The sequence below is a fragment of the Carcharodon carcharias genome, chromosome 19 (genome assembly GCF_017639515.1).
Source record: "Carcharodon carcharias isolate sCarCar2 chromosome 19, sCarCar2.pri, whole genome shotgun sequence".
NCBI lineage: Eukaryota > Metazoa > Chordata > Chondrichthyes > Lamniformes > Lamnidae > Carcharodon > Carcharodon carcharias.
Window position 1 is genome coordinate 29,799,065 of NC_054485.1, and position 17,433 is coordinate 29,816,497.

The window sequence follows — 17,433 nt, forward strand, 5'->3', positions numbered from 1 at the left end:
TCCAGTATTCCCTGATGAGCCATTCTCTATCCCCATACAGCCTCTGTCTGCAGGGGTGATGACCTGTGCTGTAGACTCTCCAGCACAGCCCTCAGCTGTTGTTTTACCATCAGCCGGCTGGAGATGTGCATGAAGTAAAGTAAACAAGTTGGCTACAAGTTGATGAAACCCACAGAGTGGGTTTTGAAGTTCTACACCTTGGTCGTGCACACAAATAGGCAACGATTCAGCTGGCATTAAATGGTTCGCATTTCTGCATTCAGGAAAATGTTTATAAAACCAATGTGGTGTAACTTCATTGTCACTGCATTTCAAAGAGAGTTATTTTATAATGTTGCAACAATCACTTCTACCTGGTTTATCTGAATTCAAGTACTCTTGTTACTTCTGATAGACTTGTAATTCCGTCACCAGTGGGAGAAAAATAATTTGGTCCAAAATTCTACTGAGTCACTAGTTAGGAAAACAGCAGCTTGATCTTCATATAAAATCCTTCAGAAAGCACTAATAAATGGCCCTAAATTAAGAATAATCAACCTGGGATAACTTCAGGAGATATATATCTTTTGTAGATTACAAGTGCATTACCAAGTGCCTATTAGATAAGTAGCCTGCAGGTTGTCAGGTAGGAGTTCTTGTGGTGCAGTGGGTAGCATCCCTGTCTCTGATTCAGGAACTCTGGGTTTGAGTCCCATCCCAAGTCTTGATAGTCAAGGAAGGTGCATTCATAATGCAGGCAAGCAAGTTGACTATCAGCCTGAAAATCCAACACATGCCAATGGCAGGTGGTAAAAGTGGGAGAGATTCCTGGTCAGTCATGTGATGGAAACAACATTGCAGCCTCCATCATCATTATCCTTGCTTGTGAAAAGTGCATGTTGCCGCAGCAACTCAGACTCCCTGAGTGAACAGTAATATACCACCATCATCAGGTTATCAGGTGCATTATGTCCTGCAACAAGGAACGAACTGAGCAATGTGATAATCAACAGTGGAAGTGTTGTCCTTCATTGTACGCTGAATATCTGCCATGAGCTGGGTGTACGTCAAATATATGTTTCCATTGCCCCTGGGTTTGGTATTCTGATGCAGACGATGAGGAGGAAAGAAATGCAAGACCAATCTGAACATTCCTTTTCAGACATCTCTGACAAATGGAGCAACTGGCCCTGCAGTGCAGAGAACTGCACCATATAAGAGTTTTGTGTCTCTCCTTTGAGAACATCCAAGATACAAAGTGGCATCAGCTCTTTTTGTGCATTGACATGTTGCACATGAAGCTAATCACTCAGGAAAGCTGGCCTACTCTTTTCTTTAAATAGTTAAATGAACCACTCAATATCTTTTGAAATTATACAAAAACATAGGGAGAGCTATTGATCCAGACTTTATTGTCTTCAGCTTGTGTATCTTTGTAAGAACAATAATGTACACTTAACAAAAACTTATAAAAAGTTCTATGAACTGGATATTGCATCACCCGCTACAGCCACTAATCACCATGTTTTACTTCAGTGTTGATTTTGTTTAATCTCTTGCTCAGCCACCCTCTATATCAACTATAGGGCCTGAATTTTCAGCCAGTGTGAAACACATGCTGAAAAACTCAACGCTGCCAGGGTGGTTGTGGGAGGAGGGCGAGCGATGACATCAGCACGGGCGAGCGCTGAGAGAAAGCTCCCTGAAGGCAGAGACCTGTCTCAGGGAGCTGAAGACCGGAAAACCAGGAAATAAAGCTTTTAAAATCAGGAATAATATGTCCAAGCATCACAATCAATCACCTGAACATACAGGTTATAAAAATGGTGTCCACAGATTTCTATTTTTATTTTATTTAATAACAGAAGCCTAATCCCGCTCTTGGATGAGGTTTCATGAAAAATGTAAATGCTGCCTGGCCAGTTCGCCCGTCTGTCAACCGCAAGGTTGGATGGAGTTACATAAAATGACAAACAACTGCGTCGTTAATGGGCTTAATTTCTCTCTTAATTGGCGGACGTGCTTCTGGCTTTTGCACATGCCCGCCGACCAAAATATCGCGCAAGCGCGGGATGACATCGGGCGCTCGTCCGACATCATCTCGTGTGATTTCCCGCCCGATCAGCATAAAATTCAGCCCACGGAACCCAAGGCAAACTGATTCTCCTGTTAACTTATCAAAATACCTATAAAACCAAAGAAAATAATAAAATGTGTCATAATAGTTTGGAATGAAGTTTAACAATAGGGCAAATGGCAATATTTTACTTATGATTAACCAGTCAAGGACTTGAGGATTATTGCAGCATTATAAATACAATGATAAAACTGATCAGCTGAATACTGTAACTCATTATATTTAGCATTTGTATGTGTATTTCTTTTTTAATACCTACAACTAGGGCTTTCAAGGTTACTTGCTTACTTAATGGTGGTGGTTACATTTAGGTTGTCTGTCAACTAATGTGATACTAACCAAGGAGGCAATTTTAACCTGTTAACTTTTGAAGCTAAGATTGCGTTTGTGATATCTACATGTAAATGTGATCAAAATTGACTAAGATGAGCAATGTTCTTTTGCTATTTTTCACATATTATAGAATGACCTTTCACAGCACAAGGTTTTAAAGGCACAGGTTCCTATAACATTTTCCCATAGATATCAAGAAGCACCTTGTTGGATATCAAATACCAAGTGGTTTTGGTCACCTAGACAAATGTTAGCTTAGCTTATTGAACCTTGAAAGCCCTTCCTAAAAATATATATATATATATAAAAAAAGTAAGGTCTGAGATACCTGAAGTTATAATCCAATGAAAAATATAAAATATCTGACAACTTTGCAAAACCATGCAATAAAAGGAAAGCGTAGTCTGTTAACAAAAGCTTTTCTGTTAGTGAATGCTTGTGCTGGCTTTGTCCACCTTCACTTGCTGAGACGTTTTGCTACATCTGCATAAGCAATTTCAATTTCTTTGTCTCCGGGGCATGTATTTGTGAATTCATCCCTGGTGTAAGCATTCTGCAGGTATCGCCAGATTCCCGTCATGGATTTGGGAATGTCAAAGTTCCGATATTTATTTGCCACAACCTGCCAAAAAAAAAAGAACTTGCATTTATATATTGGCATTATCATATCACCAGGATAGCCCTAAGTATTTTAACAAAAGATCTTATAAAACCACAAAAGTCCTGATGGATTCATGTTTAAATCTCATTTGAGTTTCTCGTCAGTTTATTGCTTTGTCATATATACTGTGTTTTGTGGAATATTATTCAACAAACTTGCAATGACCATTGGTTTCAGTGTCAATGTCATCAAATGTCAACTTATGAGCCATATGGTCTGCTCAGGTTTCACAATACTCACTACTTGCAAAAAACAGAAATTATAATGATAAAGTTACCCCATAAGCGCCACTGTAAATGAAAGAAAATAATAGGTATAGGAGGGTGATTACAAGGCATTCATTTTATCTCCAGGTTATACATCATCTAAAACAAAAACAGAATTACCTGGAAAAACTCAGCAGGTCTGGCAGCATCGGCGGAGAAGAAAAGAGTTGACGTTTTGAGTCCTCATGACCCTTCAACAGAACTGTTGAAGGGTCATGAGGGCTCAAAACGTCAACTCTTTTCTTCTCTGCCGATGCTGCCAGACCTGCTGAGTTTTTCCAGGTAATTCTGTTTTTGTTTTGGATTTCCAGCATCTGCACTTTTTTTGTTTTTATACATCATCTAGACTGCCTAATGAGATTAGACCATAAGACATAGGAGCAGAAGTAGGCCATTTGGCCCATTGAGTCTGCTCTGCCATTCATTGAGATAATGGCTGATCTGATAATCTTCAACTCCACTTTCTTGACTTTTCTCCATAACGCTTGATTCCCTTACTGATTAAAAATCCGTCTATCTCAGCCTTGAATATACTTAACAGCCCAGCCTCTACAGCCCTCTGTGGTAAAGAATCCCACAGACTGACTAACCTCTGAGAGAAGAAATTCCTCCTTATCTCTGTCTTAAGTGGGCGACCCCTTACTCTGAGATTATGCCCTCTGGTTCCAGGCTCTCCCACAAGGGGAACCAACGTTTCAGCATCTGCCCTGTCAAGCCCCCTAAGAATCTTATAGCCTGAATCTTCTGGTCGGTGTGCGGGGGTGGGGCCCCGCTTGCTGATGCGTAAAATGACGTGCGGTGAGTCAGGCGTGCATTCCGATATCACCACACGTCATTCTGATCTTCAATTCGGCAAGCGCGCACTTGAGTCAGCTGCACACCCGCTGAACTTGTCAAAGGCCTATTAAGAACATTTAACAACTAATTAAGCTGATTGTCTGGGCTGCCCATCCAACCTTAAGGTTGGCGGGCAGACGAAGAGCCCAGGCAGCCTTCATATTTCTCACAAAACCTCATGCATGGGCAGGATGAGGTTTCATGAAGGGTTTATAACTTTAATAAAGATTTTTAATAAAATTCATAGACATGTCCCAGCTCATGTGACATTGTCACATGAGGGGACATGTCCAAATAATTTAAAAAAAAATTTTTTCAGTCTTTCACAATCAAATTAATCTCCCTGAGGCCGCTCTGTACCTCAGGGAGATTTCTGCGCGCAAACGTGAAAGAGCGCAGGCCCCAACTCTCCCTCCTCCCCCCGTCCTCACCATGGAGCGTTAAGCACTTCTGGGTGCGTGTCACGCTGGGCAGGTCTTAGTTGGCCCGCCAACTTAAAATGGCAGCACGCAGCCAATCGCAGGCATGGATTGGCTGCGCACCCACCCACGCCCATTCCTGCCTAGCCCGCACGACAGGGAGAAAATTCTCCCCTACATGTTTCGTTAAGGTTGCCTCTCATTCCTCTAAACTCCAATGAGTACAGGCCCAATCTACTCAACCTCTCCTCATAAGAAAATCCCACCATATCCAGGATCAACCTAGTGAGCCTTCTCTGGACTTCTCCAATGCCAACATATCTTTCCTTAGATAAGGGGACCAAAATTGTTCACAGTATTCTAGATGTGATCTAACTAGTGCCTTGTATAGTTTTAGCAAGACTTCTCTATTTTAATATTCCATTCCCTTTGAAATAAAGGCCAACATTCCATTTGCCTTCCCTATTACCTGCTGAACTTGTATGATAGCTTTTTGGGATTCATGCACAAGGACTCCCAAATCCCTCTGTGCTGCAGCTTTCTGCAGTCTTTATCCATGTAAATGAAGGCTTTTGATAAGGTCCAACATAAGAGGCTAAGTGGGCAAAATTAAAGCACGCAGGATCAGGGGTAATATACTGGAATGGATTGAGAAGCAGAGAGTGGGAATAAATGGGTCTTTTTCCGGATGGTAGGTGGTGACAAGTGGTGCACCGCAGGGATTAGTGCTTCGGCCCCAGCCATTCACGATATATACAAATGACTTGGATGAGGAAACCAAATGCAATATTTCCATGTTTGGGTGGGGTTGTGAGTTGTGAAGAGGATACAAGGAGGCTTCAGGGTGATTTAGGTAAGTTGTGTGTGTAGGTAAACACACAGCTGATACAGTATAACATGGATAAATGTGAAGTTATATGCATTGGTGTGAAAAACAGAAAGGCAGAGTATTATTTAAATGGTGATATATTGGGAAATGTGGATGTACAAAGGGATCTGGGTGTCCTTGTACACCGGTCAATGAAAGTAAACAGGCAGATGTAACAAACAGTTAGGAAGGCAAATGGTATGTTGGCCTTTATTGCAAGAGGATTTGAACTCAGAAGTAGAGATGTCTTATTGCAGTTATACTAGGCCTTGGTGAGACCACACCTGGAGTATTGCATGCAGTTTTGGTCTCCCTACCTAAGAAAGGATATACTTGCCATAGAGGGAGTGCAGTGAATGCTCACTAGACTGATATCGGGGATGACAGGACTTTCGTATGAGGATAAATTGGTTTGACTGGGCCTGTTTTCAGTAGGGAGTTTGGAAGAATGAGTGGGGATCTGATTGAGGTGTATAAAATCCTAACAGGTCTAGACAGCCGAGATGCTGGGAGGATGTTTCCCCTGATTGGGGAGTCTAGAACTAGGGGCCACAGATTCAGGATATGGGGCAGGCCATTAAGGACTGTGATGAGGAAAAATTTCTTCACTCAGACCTGTGGATTTCTCTACCACAGAAGGCTGTGGAGGCCAGTTCACTGAGTACATTCAAGAAAGAAATTGATCATTTTTTGGATATTAGGGACATCAAGGGTATGGGGAGAAAGCAGGAATATGGCATTGAGATAGACGATCAGCCATGGTCATATCAAATGGTGGAGCAGGCTCGAAGGGCCGAATGGCCTCCTCCTGTGCCTAGTTTCTATGTTTCTAAATAATATTCAGCTCCTCTATTCTTCCTGACAAAATGCATAACCTCATATTTTCCCACATTACATTCCATCTGCCAAGATTTTTGCCTACTCACTTAACCTATCTATATCCCTCCTTGTGTCATCCTCACCACTTGCCTTCCCACCTATTTTCATGTCATAGAGTCATAGAGTTATACAGCACAAGAACAGGCCCTTTGGCCCAACATTTCCATGCTGGCCATCAAGCACCTATCTATTCTAATCCTATTTTCCAGCACTTGGCCTGCAGCCCTGTACGCCATGGTATTTCAAGTGCTTATCTAAATACTCATGGGGAGGTGATAGCATAGTGGTATTATCAGTGGACTAGCAATCCAGAGACCCTGGGTAATGCTTTGGAGACCTGGGTTGAAATCCTGCCATAGCAAATGGTGAAATTTGAATTCAATAAAAACCCAGAATTAAAAGTCTGATGATAACCATGAAACCTTTGCTGATTGTTGTAAAAACCCATCTGGTTCACTAATGCCCTTTTGGGAAGGAAATCTGCTGGTCTGGCCTATATATGATTCCAGACCCACAGCAATGTGGTTGATTCTTAAATGCTGTCTGAACAAGGGTGTCATCTGCAAACTTGGCAATAGTACATTCACTTCCCTTACCTAAGTCATTGGCCTGAATCTTCTGGTCGGTGTGCAGGGGTGGGTCCTGCTTGCCGACATGTAAAATGATGCGCAGTGACGCTGGGACAATGTCACATGAGGAGTAATTTAATCTTTTTATTTATCACATTTTTATTACTTTGCTTAATTTCCCAGAGGTAGCTCCGTGCCTCGGGGAGATTTCAGCGCTCTTTCACATGCATGCGTGAAAAGGCGCAGATCCTGACTCTCCCTCCTCCCCCTGCCTGCACAGATAGTGCTGAGCGCTTCTGGGTGCGTGTCAGGCTGGGCAGGCCTTGAAAGGCCCGCCCACATAAAATGGCAGCGCGCAGCTGATCGCAGACGGTGATCAGCTGCGTGCCCGCCCCCGCCCGCTCCTGCCCAGCCCGCCCGACGGGGAGAAAATTCTCCCTGTTAATATATATTGTAAATAATTATGGCCCCAGCACTGATCCCTGTGGCACTCCATTAGTTACAGGTTGCCATCCTGAAAATACTTCCCTTATCCCAACTCTCTGCCTTCTAGTGGTTAGCCAATCCTCTATCCATGCGAATATACTACCCCCAATACCATGGGCTCTGATCTTATTAAATAGCCTTATATGCGGTACCCTATCAAACGCCTTTTGGAAATGCAAATATAATACATCTACTGGTTCCCCTTTATCTATCCTGCTTGTTACCTCCTCAAAGACTTTTAATAAATTTGTCAGGCATGATTTCCCCTCCATGAAGCCATGCTGACTCTGCTTGATTATATTATGCATTTCTAAATGCTTTGCTATTACATTCTTTATAATAAACTCCAACATTTTCCCAATGACAGATGTTAAACTAACTGGCCTATAGTTACCTGTTTTTTGTCTCTCTCCCTTTTTGAATAAGGGTGTTACCTTGGCAGTTTTCCAATCTTCTGGGACTTTTCCAGAATCTAAGGATTCTTGGAAGATTACAACTAGCGCATCCACTATTTGTGTAGCTACTTCCTTTAATATTCTAGGATGCAACTCATCAGGTCCAGGGCACTTATCCGACTTTAGCCCCATTATTTTTCCTAGTACTTTTCTCTAGTGATGTTTATTGTATTTATTACCCCCGCCCCTTTTGCCCCTTGATTATTTAGTACTTTTGGTATGTTATTAGTGTCTTCTACCGTGAAGACTGATGCAAAGTATTTATTCAATTCCTCTGCCATTTCCTGGTTCCCCATTATTATTTCCCCAGCCTCATTCTCTAAGGGGCCTACGTTCACTTTGGCCTCTCTCTTCCTTTTTACGTATTTAAAGAAGCTCTTACTGTCCATTTTTATATTATTTGTTAGTTTACTCTCAAAGTTTATTTTCTCCCTCTTTATTATTCTTTTGGTCATCTTTTGTTGGATTTTAAAACTTTCCCAATCCTCTGGCTTACCAATAATCTTTGCCACATTGTAGGTTTTTTTCTTTCAATTTGATACTGTCCTTAACTTCCTTGCTAAACTATGGTTGGTTTATCCCCTTCCTAGAATCCCCTTTCTCACTGGGATATATCATTGTTGTCAGTTATGAGCTATTTTCTTAAAAGACTGGTTTCGTTCATCAACCGTCTTTTCTGTTACATTCCTCTCCCAGTCCATTCCAGCCAATTCTGCCCTCATTCCTTTGTAACTACCCCTATTTAAGTTTAGTACAGCTGTTTCCAACCCAAGGGCAGAATTCTCCTTTCGGCAAACAGGGGCAGAGCCCACTCGCTGATGCGTAAAATGACGCGCGGTGACATCAGGCGAGCGTCCTGATGTCACCTTGCATCATTTAGATTTTCAGTTTGGCAGGGGCACAGCCCAGCTCAGAGAATCCACCCCCACCCCCCTCCTGCATAGGGAGCGCATCCTGGTGCACATCACGTTGGGTGGGCCTTAACTGGCCCACCTATGTAAAATGGCAGCACGCCCCTGACCGGGGGTGCCAATCGGGAACCCACCGGCTTGCGCCTGCTCTTGCACAATGCCCACCCCGCCAACATCTCCCCCCACCCCCCCACCTCCCCCCCCCCCCCCCCCCCCCTCCCACAACAGGGGGAAAATGCTGCCCTAAGTTTCTCACTCTCAAACTGAATGCTAAATTCTACCATTTCCCAGTGGATCCTTTACCCTGAGATCATTTATTAAACCTGCCTCGTTACACATTACCAGATCCAAAATAGCCTGATCCCTGGTTGGATCCACAACACACTACACCAGGAAACCGTCCAGAATACACTCTATGAATTCTTGCTTGTGGCTACCTCTGCCAATTTGATTTTCACAATCTGCATGAAGATTAAAGTCACCCATGATTAATGTACTGCCTTTTTTCATGCCCTTTTTATCTCCTGATTTATTCTCTGTCCTACAGTATAGCTACTGTTAGGGGCCCTCTAGACAACTCCCCACCAATGTCTTCCTCCCACTGTTATTTCCTACCTCCACCCATATGGATTCTACAACTTCCGATCCAAGATCATTTCTTGCTATCGTACTTATTCCATCGCATACTAACAAAGCTATCCCACCATCCATTTCCTTCCTGCCTGTCCTTTCGAAAAGTCACATACCCTGGAATATTAGTTCCCAGCTTTGATCTCCTTGTAACCATGTCTCCATAATGGCTATAAGATCATACCCATTAACATCTATTTGTGCCGTTAATTCATTTATTTTGTTCCAAATACTATGTATTTAAGTAAAGAGCCATTAATTTTGCCTTTTTACCATTTTCCCCCCTTTGACACTATTTGCTGCTGTTTTTTTAGGTTTGCACACTCTGTCCCTTACTGTCACACTCTGGGTATCAGTACCAAATAGCTGCCCTGCAATGCTGCCATACCCTTATGCTTTGTTAGCCTATGTATACCCTCTCCAGAACCCTGCCTTCCACCTGCCCCCATTTAGTTTAAAGCCCTCTCTACAGCCCTAGTTATTCAATTCACAAGGGCACTGGTCCCAGCACGTTGCCTTGTTGTCATTTGCAATTGTCTATTTTTTATTTAATAAGTTCTGAAAGGATCAGGAATTTTACACAAGATTAAGGCTCATGGGATGGGGACTAATACATTAGCATGGATTAAGGATTGGTAACAGTCAGAAAATAGAGGTAAGCGGTACAAGGACTAGTGCTTAAGCCTTAGCTATTCACAATCTACCTATATCAGTAACTTAGATAATGGGACAGAGTGTAAAATAACCAAGTTTGTTGATGAAACAATGCTAGTTTGGGGTGTAGGCTGTGAGGAGAATGCAAAGAGGCTGCAAAGGGATAAAGGCTAGTTTGATTGATTGGGTAAGTTGGGCAAAAAGGTGGCAATTGGAGTATAATGTGGAGAACTGTGAGATTACTCACTTTGGCATGAAGAATAGGAAATTACAATATTTTTAAATGGTGAGAAATGTTTAAATATTGATGTTCAGGAAGACTTAGGTGTCCCCATACAAGAAATGCAGAAAGTTAGCTTGGAGATGTGGGTACAGCATCTTCAGCAATTAGGAAGGCAGATAGCATGTTGTTTTTTATTACAAGGGGATTGCAATATAGAGAATGGAAGTTTTGCTACACTTAGATTGAGACCACACCTGGGGCACTATGTACAGTTTTGGTCTTCTTACCTAAGGGTAAGTGTGTACTTGCCTTTGTCAGAGTACAACAAAGGTTCACTGATCAATCCCTAAGGCAAGAAGGTCGTCCTGTGTGCAGAGTTAGAATAGAATTGACCTATATTTTCTGTCATTTAGACGAATGAGGGGTGATCCAATTGAAACATATAAAATTCTTTGAGGGCTGGTGATGTTTTCCCTGTCTGGAGGGTTTAGTATAAGAGGCCATATACTCAGGATGCCGCGTGGACTACTCCTGCACCTATTTCTTATGTTCCTAATGTTACCATCTCTTCATGCTCCTGTTCAACTAAAAATAGTAACAACTGTGACATGGGATCGAATTATAAGTATAAAGAAAAAATGAATATTTTCTGAAACTAAGGGCAGGATCTTCTGGGGCCCGCTCGCTGACACGTAAAATGACGCAGGATGGCGTAGGGTGGAACTCCCAACGTCACCCCGCGTCTTTTCCATTTTCAGGTTGGCGGGGGTGCAGCCGAGTCAGCTGTGCACCCGCCAACCTGTCAACGGCCTGTTGAAGCTATTGAAAAACTAATTAAGGTAATTAATGGATCTGCCAGTTCAACCTTAAGGTTGGATGGCAGGCTGGGAGCCCAGGCGGGTTTCGGAAAAAGCATGAAACCTCATCCACGGGTGGAATGAGGTTTCATGAGGGTATTAAAATTTTTATCCAATCTTTCAGTAAAAGTTATTGACATGCCCCAGCTCATGTGACAGTGTCACATGTCAGGGAAATTTTTTTATCATTTGTATTAAAAATTTAAATTCTGAGCCAATCTCCCTGAGGCAGCACTTAGCTTCAGGGAGATCTGTGCGCTCTTTCACGTGCTTACCCAAAAGAGCGCACTCCCGACTGAGGGAATTTCCCCTCCCCCCCCCCCCCCCCCCACCCCCCCGCCCGCCTAGGGAGCACATAGTGCTTCCTCACAGACGTCACACTGGGCGGGCCTTAAATGGCAGTGCGCCCCCAATTGAGGGCGCCGATCGGAGGCGCACCCACCCGCACCGGCTCCCGCACTTCCCCCACGACAGGGGGAAAATCTTTCCCTAAATATGCAAAATGTTTACTGATTTTCACTGCCTCACAATGGGGCAAAGAAGCATGTTGAACAAAGGCACCTACAATGATAAAACTGTTAGCTTAACATCAACAATTTCTGCAGACTGATACTAGGAGGACTTCATTAACCTGTTTTAATATTTTCTCTATTTGTTTACTTTTTATTGGATAACATCGTGGCTCAGAGCATGGAAGTCCCTAGAGTTGGTATTTAGGGCTGGATTTTCAACCTCGAGGCAAGTGCTGGGAGGTGAGAAAATTCCCAAATCACCCTACCCAGCTCGGGAGAAAGGGCCTGCAAGGATAGGATTTTCATTGTCAAAGGGTGGGTGTTGGCTGCAGTCAGGCCAGTCAACCCAGGAAAATGTTTGGAGGTGTGCTGTTTCAAAGGCATGTCTCCATGCTGTGAGACTTTGTCACAGTTAAAATAAAAACAGAAAGGCCCTCCAGCTCTCATTCCTCAGACCGTCCCCGCACATTCCTCATGTCTCATCAATGCCACCCCATGACCCCCAGCTGCCCCCTATGGCCCCTCATGCACCCCCCCCCCCATGCCAAGCTACCTCTATGGCCACTCATGCTCCCCATGACAAGCTACGTCCCTCAAATAACCCCCATGGCTCCTCATTCCCCCATGCCAACTTTACCCATCAGAACAACCCTTATGGCCACTCATGCACCCCATGCCAAGCAATGGCTTATCCATATACATTCTATACAGTTTACAGGTGCAATGAACCCTATAGTGATATTAGGATATGTAAATAAACTTTAAAAAAAATATATTCATTGATAACTTTCCACTTAAAAGTAAAGTCATTTTACTACAGTCCAATAAAAGTGTCAATCATCCAGACATTTTAAAGTATCAATAGCAGAAACTGCAAGCACTTATTACTAGAAAAAAACAAAGATTTTTCACAAATGACTCATTTTCCACCTTCGTAAAACAGTAGTACATCACCCAAAGCATGAGGAGATGGCAGTGTAGTGGTAATACCACTGGACTAGTAATCTGGTAGCAAGGCTAATTCCCTGGGGGCATGGTTCAAATCTCACCCCAACAGCTGGTGGAATTTGAGTTCAATTAACAGATTTCAAAAAGCTCAAATTGAAAGCTAGTTTCAGTAATGATGACCACGAAACTATCGTTGCTTGTTGTAAAAACGCACCTGGTTTACAAATGTTCTTTAGGTAAGGAAATCTGCCACTCTTACCTGGTCTGGCCTACATGTGACTCCAAAACCACAGCAATGTGGTTAACTCCTAACTGTCTCTAAAATGGTCTAGCAAGCCACTCCATTCAAGGGCAAATTAGGGATAGGCAACAAATGCTAGTCCTGTCAGTGGTATCTACATTCCATGAAAGGATAAAAGAAACACTTGAAACTTCTTTATCTTGCGTAAATAAAGCTTGTGAAACTGGCAGCAAGGTTCAGAGATCCAGAGCTCATCAATCAAGCAATGTTTTCTCTGTGAGTAAGGCATTTCAGCAGACTAATGGATTTCTGGGCTCTCAGACATTCATTAGAGTACTAAAATACCTGAATACCAGAGAAAGCATTGTTTAATTGACACTTCTGGCTCTCTGATCTCTTCTGTCAATTTCACAATGTTTGTTTACACAAGATGAAGAGGTTTCAAGTGCTTGCAGTTTCAGCTATTGATACTTTAAAGGGTCTAGAGGATTGATACATTTATTCGGCTGTAGTAAAAAGGAGCTGTTTTAAGAAAGTGGAAAGTTATCAATGAATGGCTGCTTCGTTTTAAGTTTTATTTTACTTATCCTACTGTCACTACAGCATTCATTTGTTCTATATAGCAAATAGTGAGTGAATGGGAATGGAAGTCCCATTTTTTGGCATGGGGGCATAAGGGACCATAGGGGATGTTTGGAGGACATGGGGGAGGCATAAAGAAGAACTTTTGAACATACCTTTCAAAAGGTCCCCTCATGCAGATAATGGTTCACAACATCTCTGAGGTGTGGTGAACCATGTTTCTTTGAAAGCCTGGTCTGATTCCATGAAAATTACAGGGTATTGAAACATGCCTATCCCTATAATAGACTGGACAGGTTGGAAGTGCAGAATATGGACTTGTGACCCAAACCCTTAAAAGGCACTCCCAAAAATCGTAAACCCTGGGAATTGGGTTGGGGATCTCGGGATCATGTGCCAGCTGCCATTTTTATATGGCTTCCGAGTCATCCCGACCCAGCAGAAATCCAGACCTTAATGATTAACAGAGAGCAAAGAAGTCTTCAGCCCCGCTTTAAAATGGAGTGAGGGGATTAACTACAACTTTCCAGCGCTATTTTGGCCATTTACGGTAAGGCTGCCCATGCCAAGCTAGCAGTGTCCTCTTTAAACATGCAAATTGGACTCTGAAGGCACCATTGAGCCCAATCTGCCATTCTAATGGGAGGCCTGAGCACGGGAGGAATGACAGTTTCCCTGGCAGAGCAAACCTGCCAGGAGCTGCATCATGGGCCAGATGAGGTGCAGGCAGCTGAGATTTTTTTTAAAGAAATAGATTTAGCTTTCCTTATGGGCGAAGAGGAACAGAATTGCTAAACTTCAGAAGAGCAGTATTAAAACTGAACGCAAGCACACCCAAAATACACTGGCAAAGCAATGTGCCAGGTTATTCTGGATCACCTGGTTCCCCAGAGAATGCTTTCTTATTTGCTTTCTTTGCTGGCACACATCTGTACAGTTGGCTGGGTCCAAACACAATGTGAAATAACTTAGTACCTTGACAATGTGAAGCTTCGGCAGCAGATTGCAGTCTGCTAGTGTCATCTCATTTCCATCCAGAAACTTGCGGTTGGAGGCCTTGACATCCTCCATGCTGTCAGCATCGATCTCTTCGGGGAGGGGTGTGTTCAAATACTCATCCAGTTTCTGCAGTGATTTCAGCAGGCCTTTTTCTAGAGCTGTGGGAATGGGAACGAAAACAGTTACAGTGCGCTCCAGCAAAGCCGATGTGACTGATTCATCAAAATGTTTTAGGGAGACAGTAAAGAAAACCAAATCCATTTAGGGTATTTGGCCCTAAGACTTTAAATTTCTTCAACAAACCTCACTGCCTCTCTACTCCAACAGATGGTCTTTAAAACCTACCTCCTCACTAAGCTTTTGACCAGCTGTCCAATATGTGGCTCATGTCAAATTTTATTTCATAATGCGTCCTCTGAAGTGTCTTGGGATGTTTTATTTTTCAAAGGCGCTTTATAAATGCAAGTTCTTGTTGTACAACCAGACCGGCTTATAGGGAATGGTTCTGGTAATGATTCTGCTGTAGCCACTTACAGCTACTCTACACCAATCTTTTGTTTCATTTATTGTCCCAACACCACCCCCCTTTGCCCTACACCATCATTCCTATCATCATATCACTCCTGCCGTCACCCTAACACAGACCTTCCCTTTTGATCTTTCATCCCCTCCCCCTTTGTCTCTGTATTTAGTTAAAACCTGTTGCATGTCCAAATTTTTCCAGTTCTGAAAGAGGGTCTCTTCTTTATTCTCTCTCCACAGATGCTGCCAGACCCACTGAGCATTTCTAGCATTTTTTTCTTTTCATTTATAATAGATGAAATAGCTTTAAAAAAAAACACAGCTAACCCGAATGGAAGTAGACGGCATTCTTTCCTGTATTTTTGAATCCCACAGTGACCATTGGCTCATACTCCATCTCTATTTAGTGCCCTCAGTCAAAGTGACCAGCATCAGGCCAAGCCACTCCTGTATAAAGCTAAATAAAGCATATTTTGTATGTATAAAGACTGAAGGGCATAATACGTACAAAATAGATAAGTTACATAATATTTACATGATTTCAGTCAATGTTTTACTGGTAGATATACAGTATTCATGCATCCACATTTTGCAGCTAACAGTATACCTAAGTTCAAGAGGTAATCAAATGTGCTTCGAGAGAGAGAAATGGGACTGCAGGATATTATGAGGAAGAGGGCAGGTGTGATTGCAACAACTTATTTGATCTAATGGTCTTTTCTTGTTTCCAAGAACACATGGATAACAATGAACTGTTCATAGATTGAGCTTTCTAAAGGTGACAAATGTAGCTGTTCATCTATCGCTTAAGTACATGTGGACTACAGGTGGTGTACATTGAAGCCCTTGAACATATTGTTGCCCCCAACCTGCACCCATCTATCCGACAACTCCATGTTTGAATTTCTTTAATTGGGTATCCACTCCTGCTATGACACTGAAACTGCCTTAATTTTGGTGACAGATGACATGTCCTGTTGGTGTGACCATGGTACATTCTCTCTCCTCATCCTTCTCTACCTGTCTGCTGACCTTGGCATAATGGAAGGCAGCATAGTGGTGATGTTGTAGGTGACTCACTACCACCTGCTTGAGGGCAACTAGAAATGGGCAATAAATCCTCGCCTTCCGGTGACACTCACACCCTAAGAACAAAGAAAAATAGCGTACTATTCTCCTCCAGCACCTTTCCCCTGTAGTCTAGCTCAGTGAGACTGTCTCCACTTGGCTAAACTCTGATACAATCGTAGCCAGCACATGTCCAACAACCTTTGATTAAACTTTTTGTGACCCATCCTCATAACTCTTTTGGCTCAGTTTTGATTTTGTTTCGATTATGCTTCTGTGAAGAGCTTTGAGATATTTTTCTATGGTTAAGGTGCTGCATAAATACAAGTTGTTGATGGAAATTACACAGTCTAAAGGATAGACTTTCACTAAAAAGAATATAGAAAATTGTCACAGGGATAGATCTCAAGGCAAGGACAGTTTTAGGTATTAATTTTGATTACACCAGACATATTTCAGTTTTTTTTTAATATTTCAGTTACACTCTCATACAGATATCACCAATGCTATGCTACCCTATTACCATAGAGCCATTTCTCTAATTCTTTTACTTATTGTATGCTTATGTGAGTTGTGTGTTCAAAACAGGAACAAATTCTTTATGTTGCCAGGATTTGATTCACTCACGTCTTCTGGGGCTGCCCACAGTGACTGGTGTTATAAATATAGGTACTATACTTGGATATAAATTGCTGTTCGTCTTGTGCATCTAATGACACCAAAGTGCATGTGTGAACAGAACAAAATGAATAATAAATAATGCAGCATTGGAGCTGTCCACATATGTTTGTTGCACAATTTCATTCAATCTACCCACAGAGATTCAAGTACTGAGTGAGATTACAGCAAGAACAGGGGAACTGGCTGCTTGAATCAGCTACTAGAAATGAGATTCGACCTCAAGTCATTATTGAAATTAGCCCTCATGATGATTTAGGGCACCAAATACTGTATATCTAATTATAATCATGCAAAAACAGGATTTGACATTGCTTACATTTGTGAATTCATTCTGCCAATCATCACTGGGCTAAACTCCAACCCTTGAAGAGGGGCAGCAGGCCCAACTCATCCCACCCCGACTCCCCAGAGCGAGAGTTAGGGCCAGAATTATGAAGCTTGAAATGTTCTGGGTGACTCTGATAATATTATTGGCCCCACCCCGCCCCTCCATCACCTCCACACCCCATGACTATTTAACAACTATAGTATGCATCATTGTGTAAACAGAAAACTCCATTCCCCACGTGGCTTAGAAATGAGAGGGAGGGATCACTATCCTATAAGTATATGTATGGTTACAGCATTATCTTATCCTTTATATAAAAAAAACTGTGATTTTTTTTTGTGGTTCTTGGCTAATTGTAATGAACTTTAACTTGACCTTTTTTCTGCTT

At 42.4% G+C, this 17,433-nt stretch overlaps 1 protein-coding gene across 2 annotated transcripts in view; it reads right to left on the bottom strand.

Annotated features, from left to right (window-relative positions):
• Positions 1-1,371: 1,371 nt before the first annotated feature.
• Positions 1,372-17,433, bottom strand: part of clic4 (chloride intracellular channel 4) — a 137,362-nt gene continuing 121,300 nt past the window's right edge. For both annotated transcript variants that reach the window (XM_041212916.1, XM_041212917.1), the window contains exons 5-6: positions 14,423-14,604; positions 1,372-3,071 (exon numbers count right to left, since the gene is read on the bottom strand). In XM_041212916.1, coding sequence (XP_041068850.1) covers positions 2,907-3,071; positions 14,423-14,604 — 347 coding nt within the window. In that variant the 3' untranslated portion in view covers positions 1,372-2,906. The remainder of the gene's footprint in view (positions 3,072-14,422; positions 14,605-17,433) is intronic.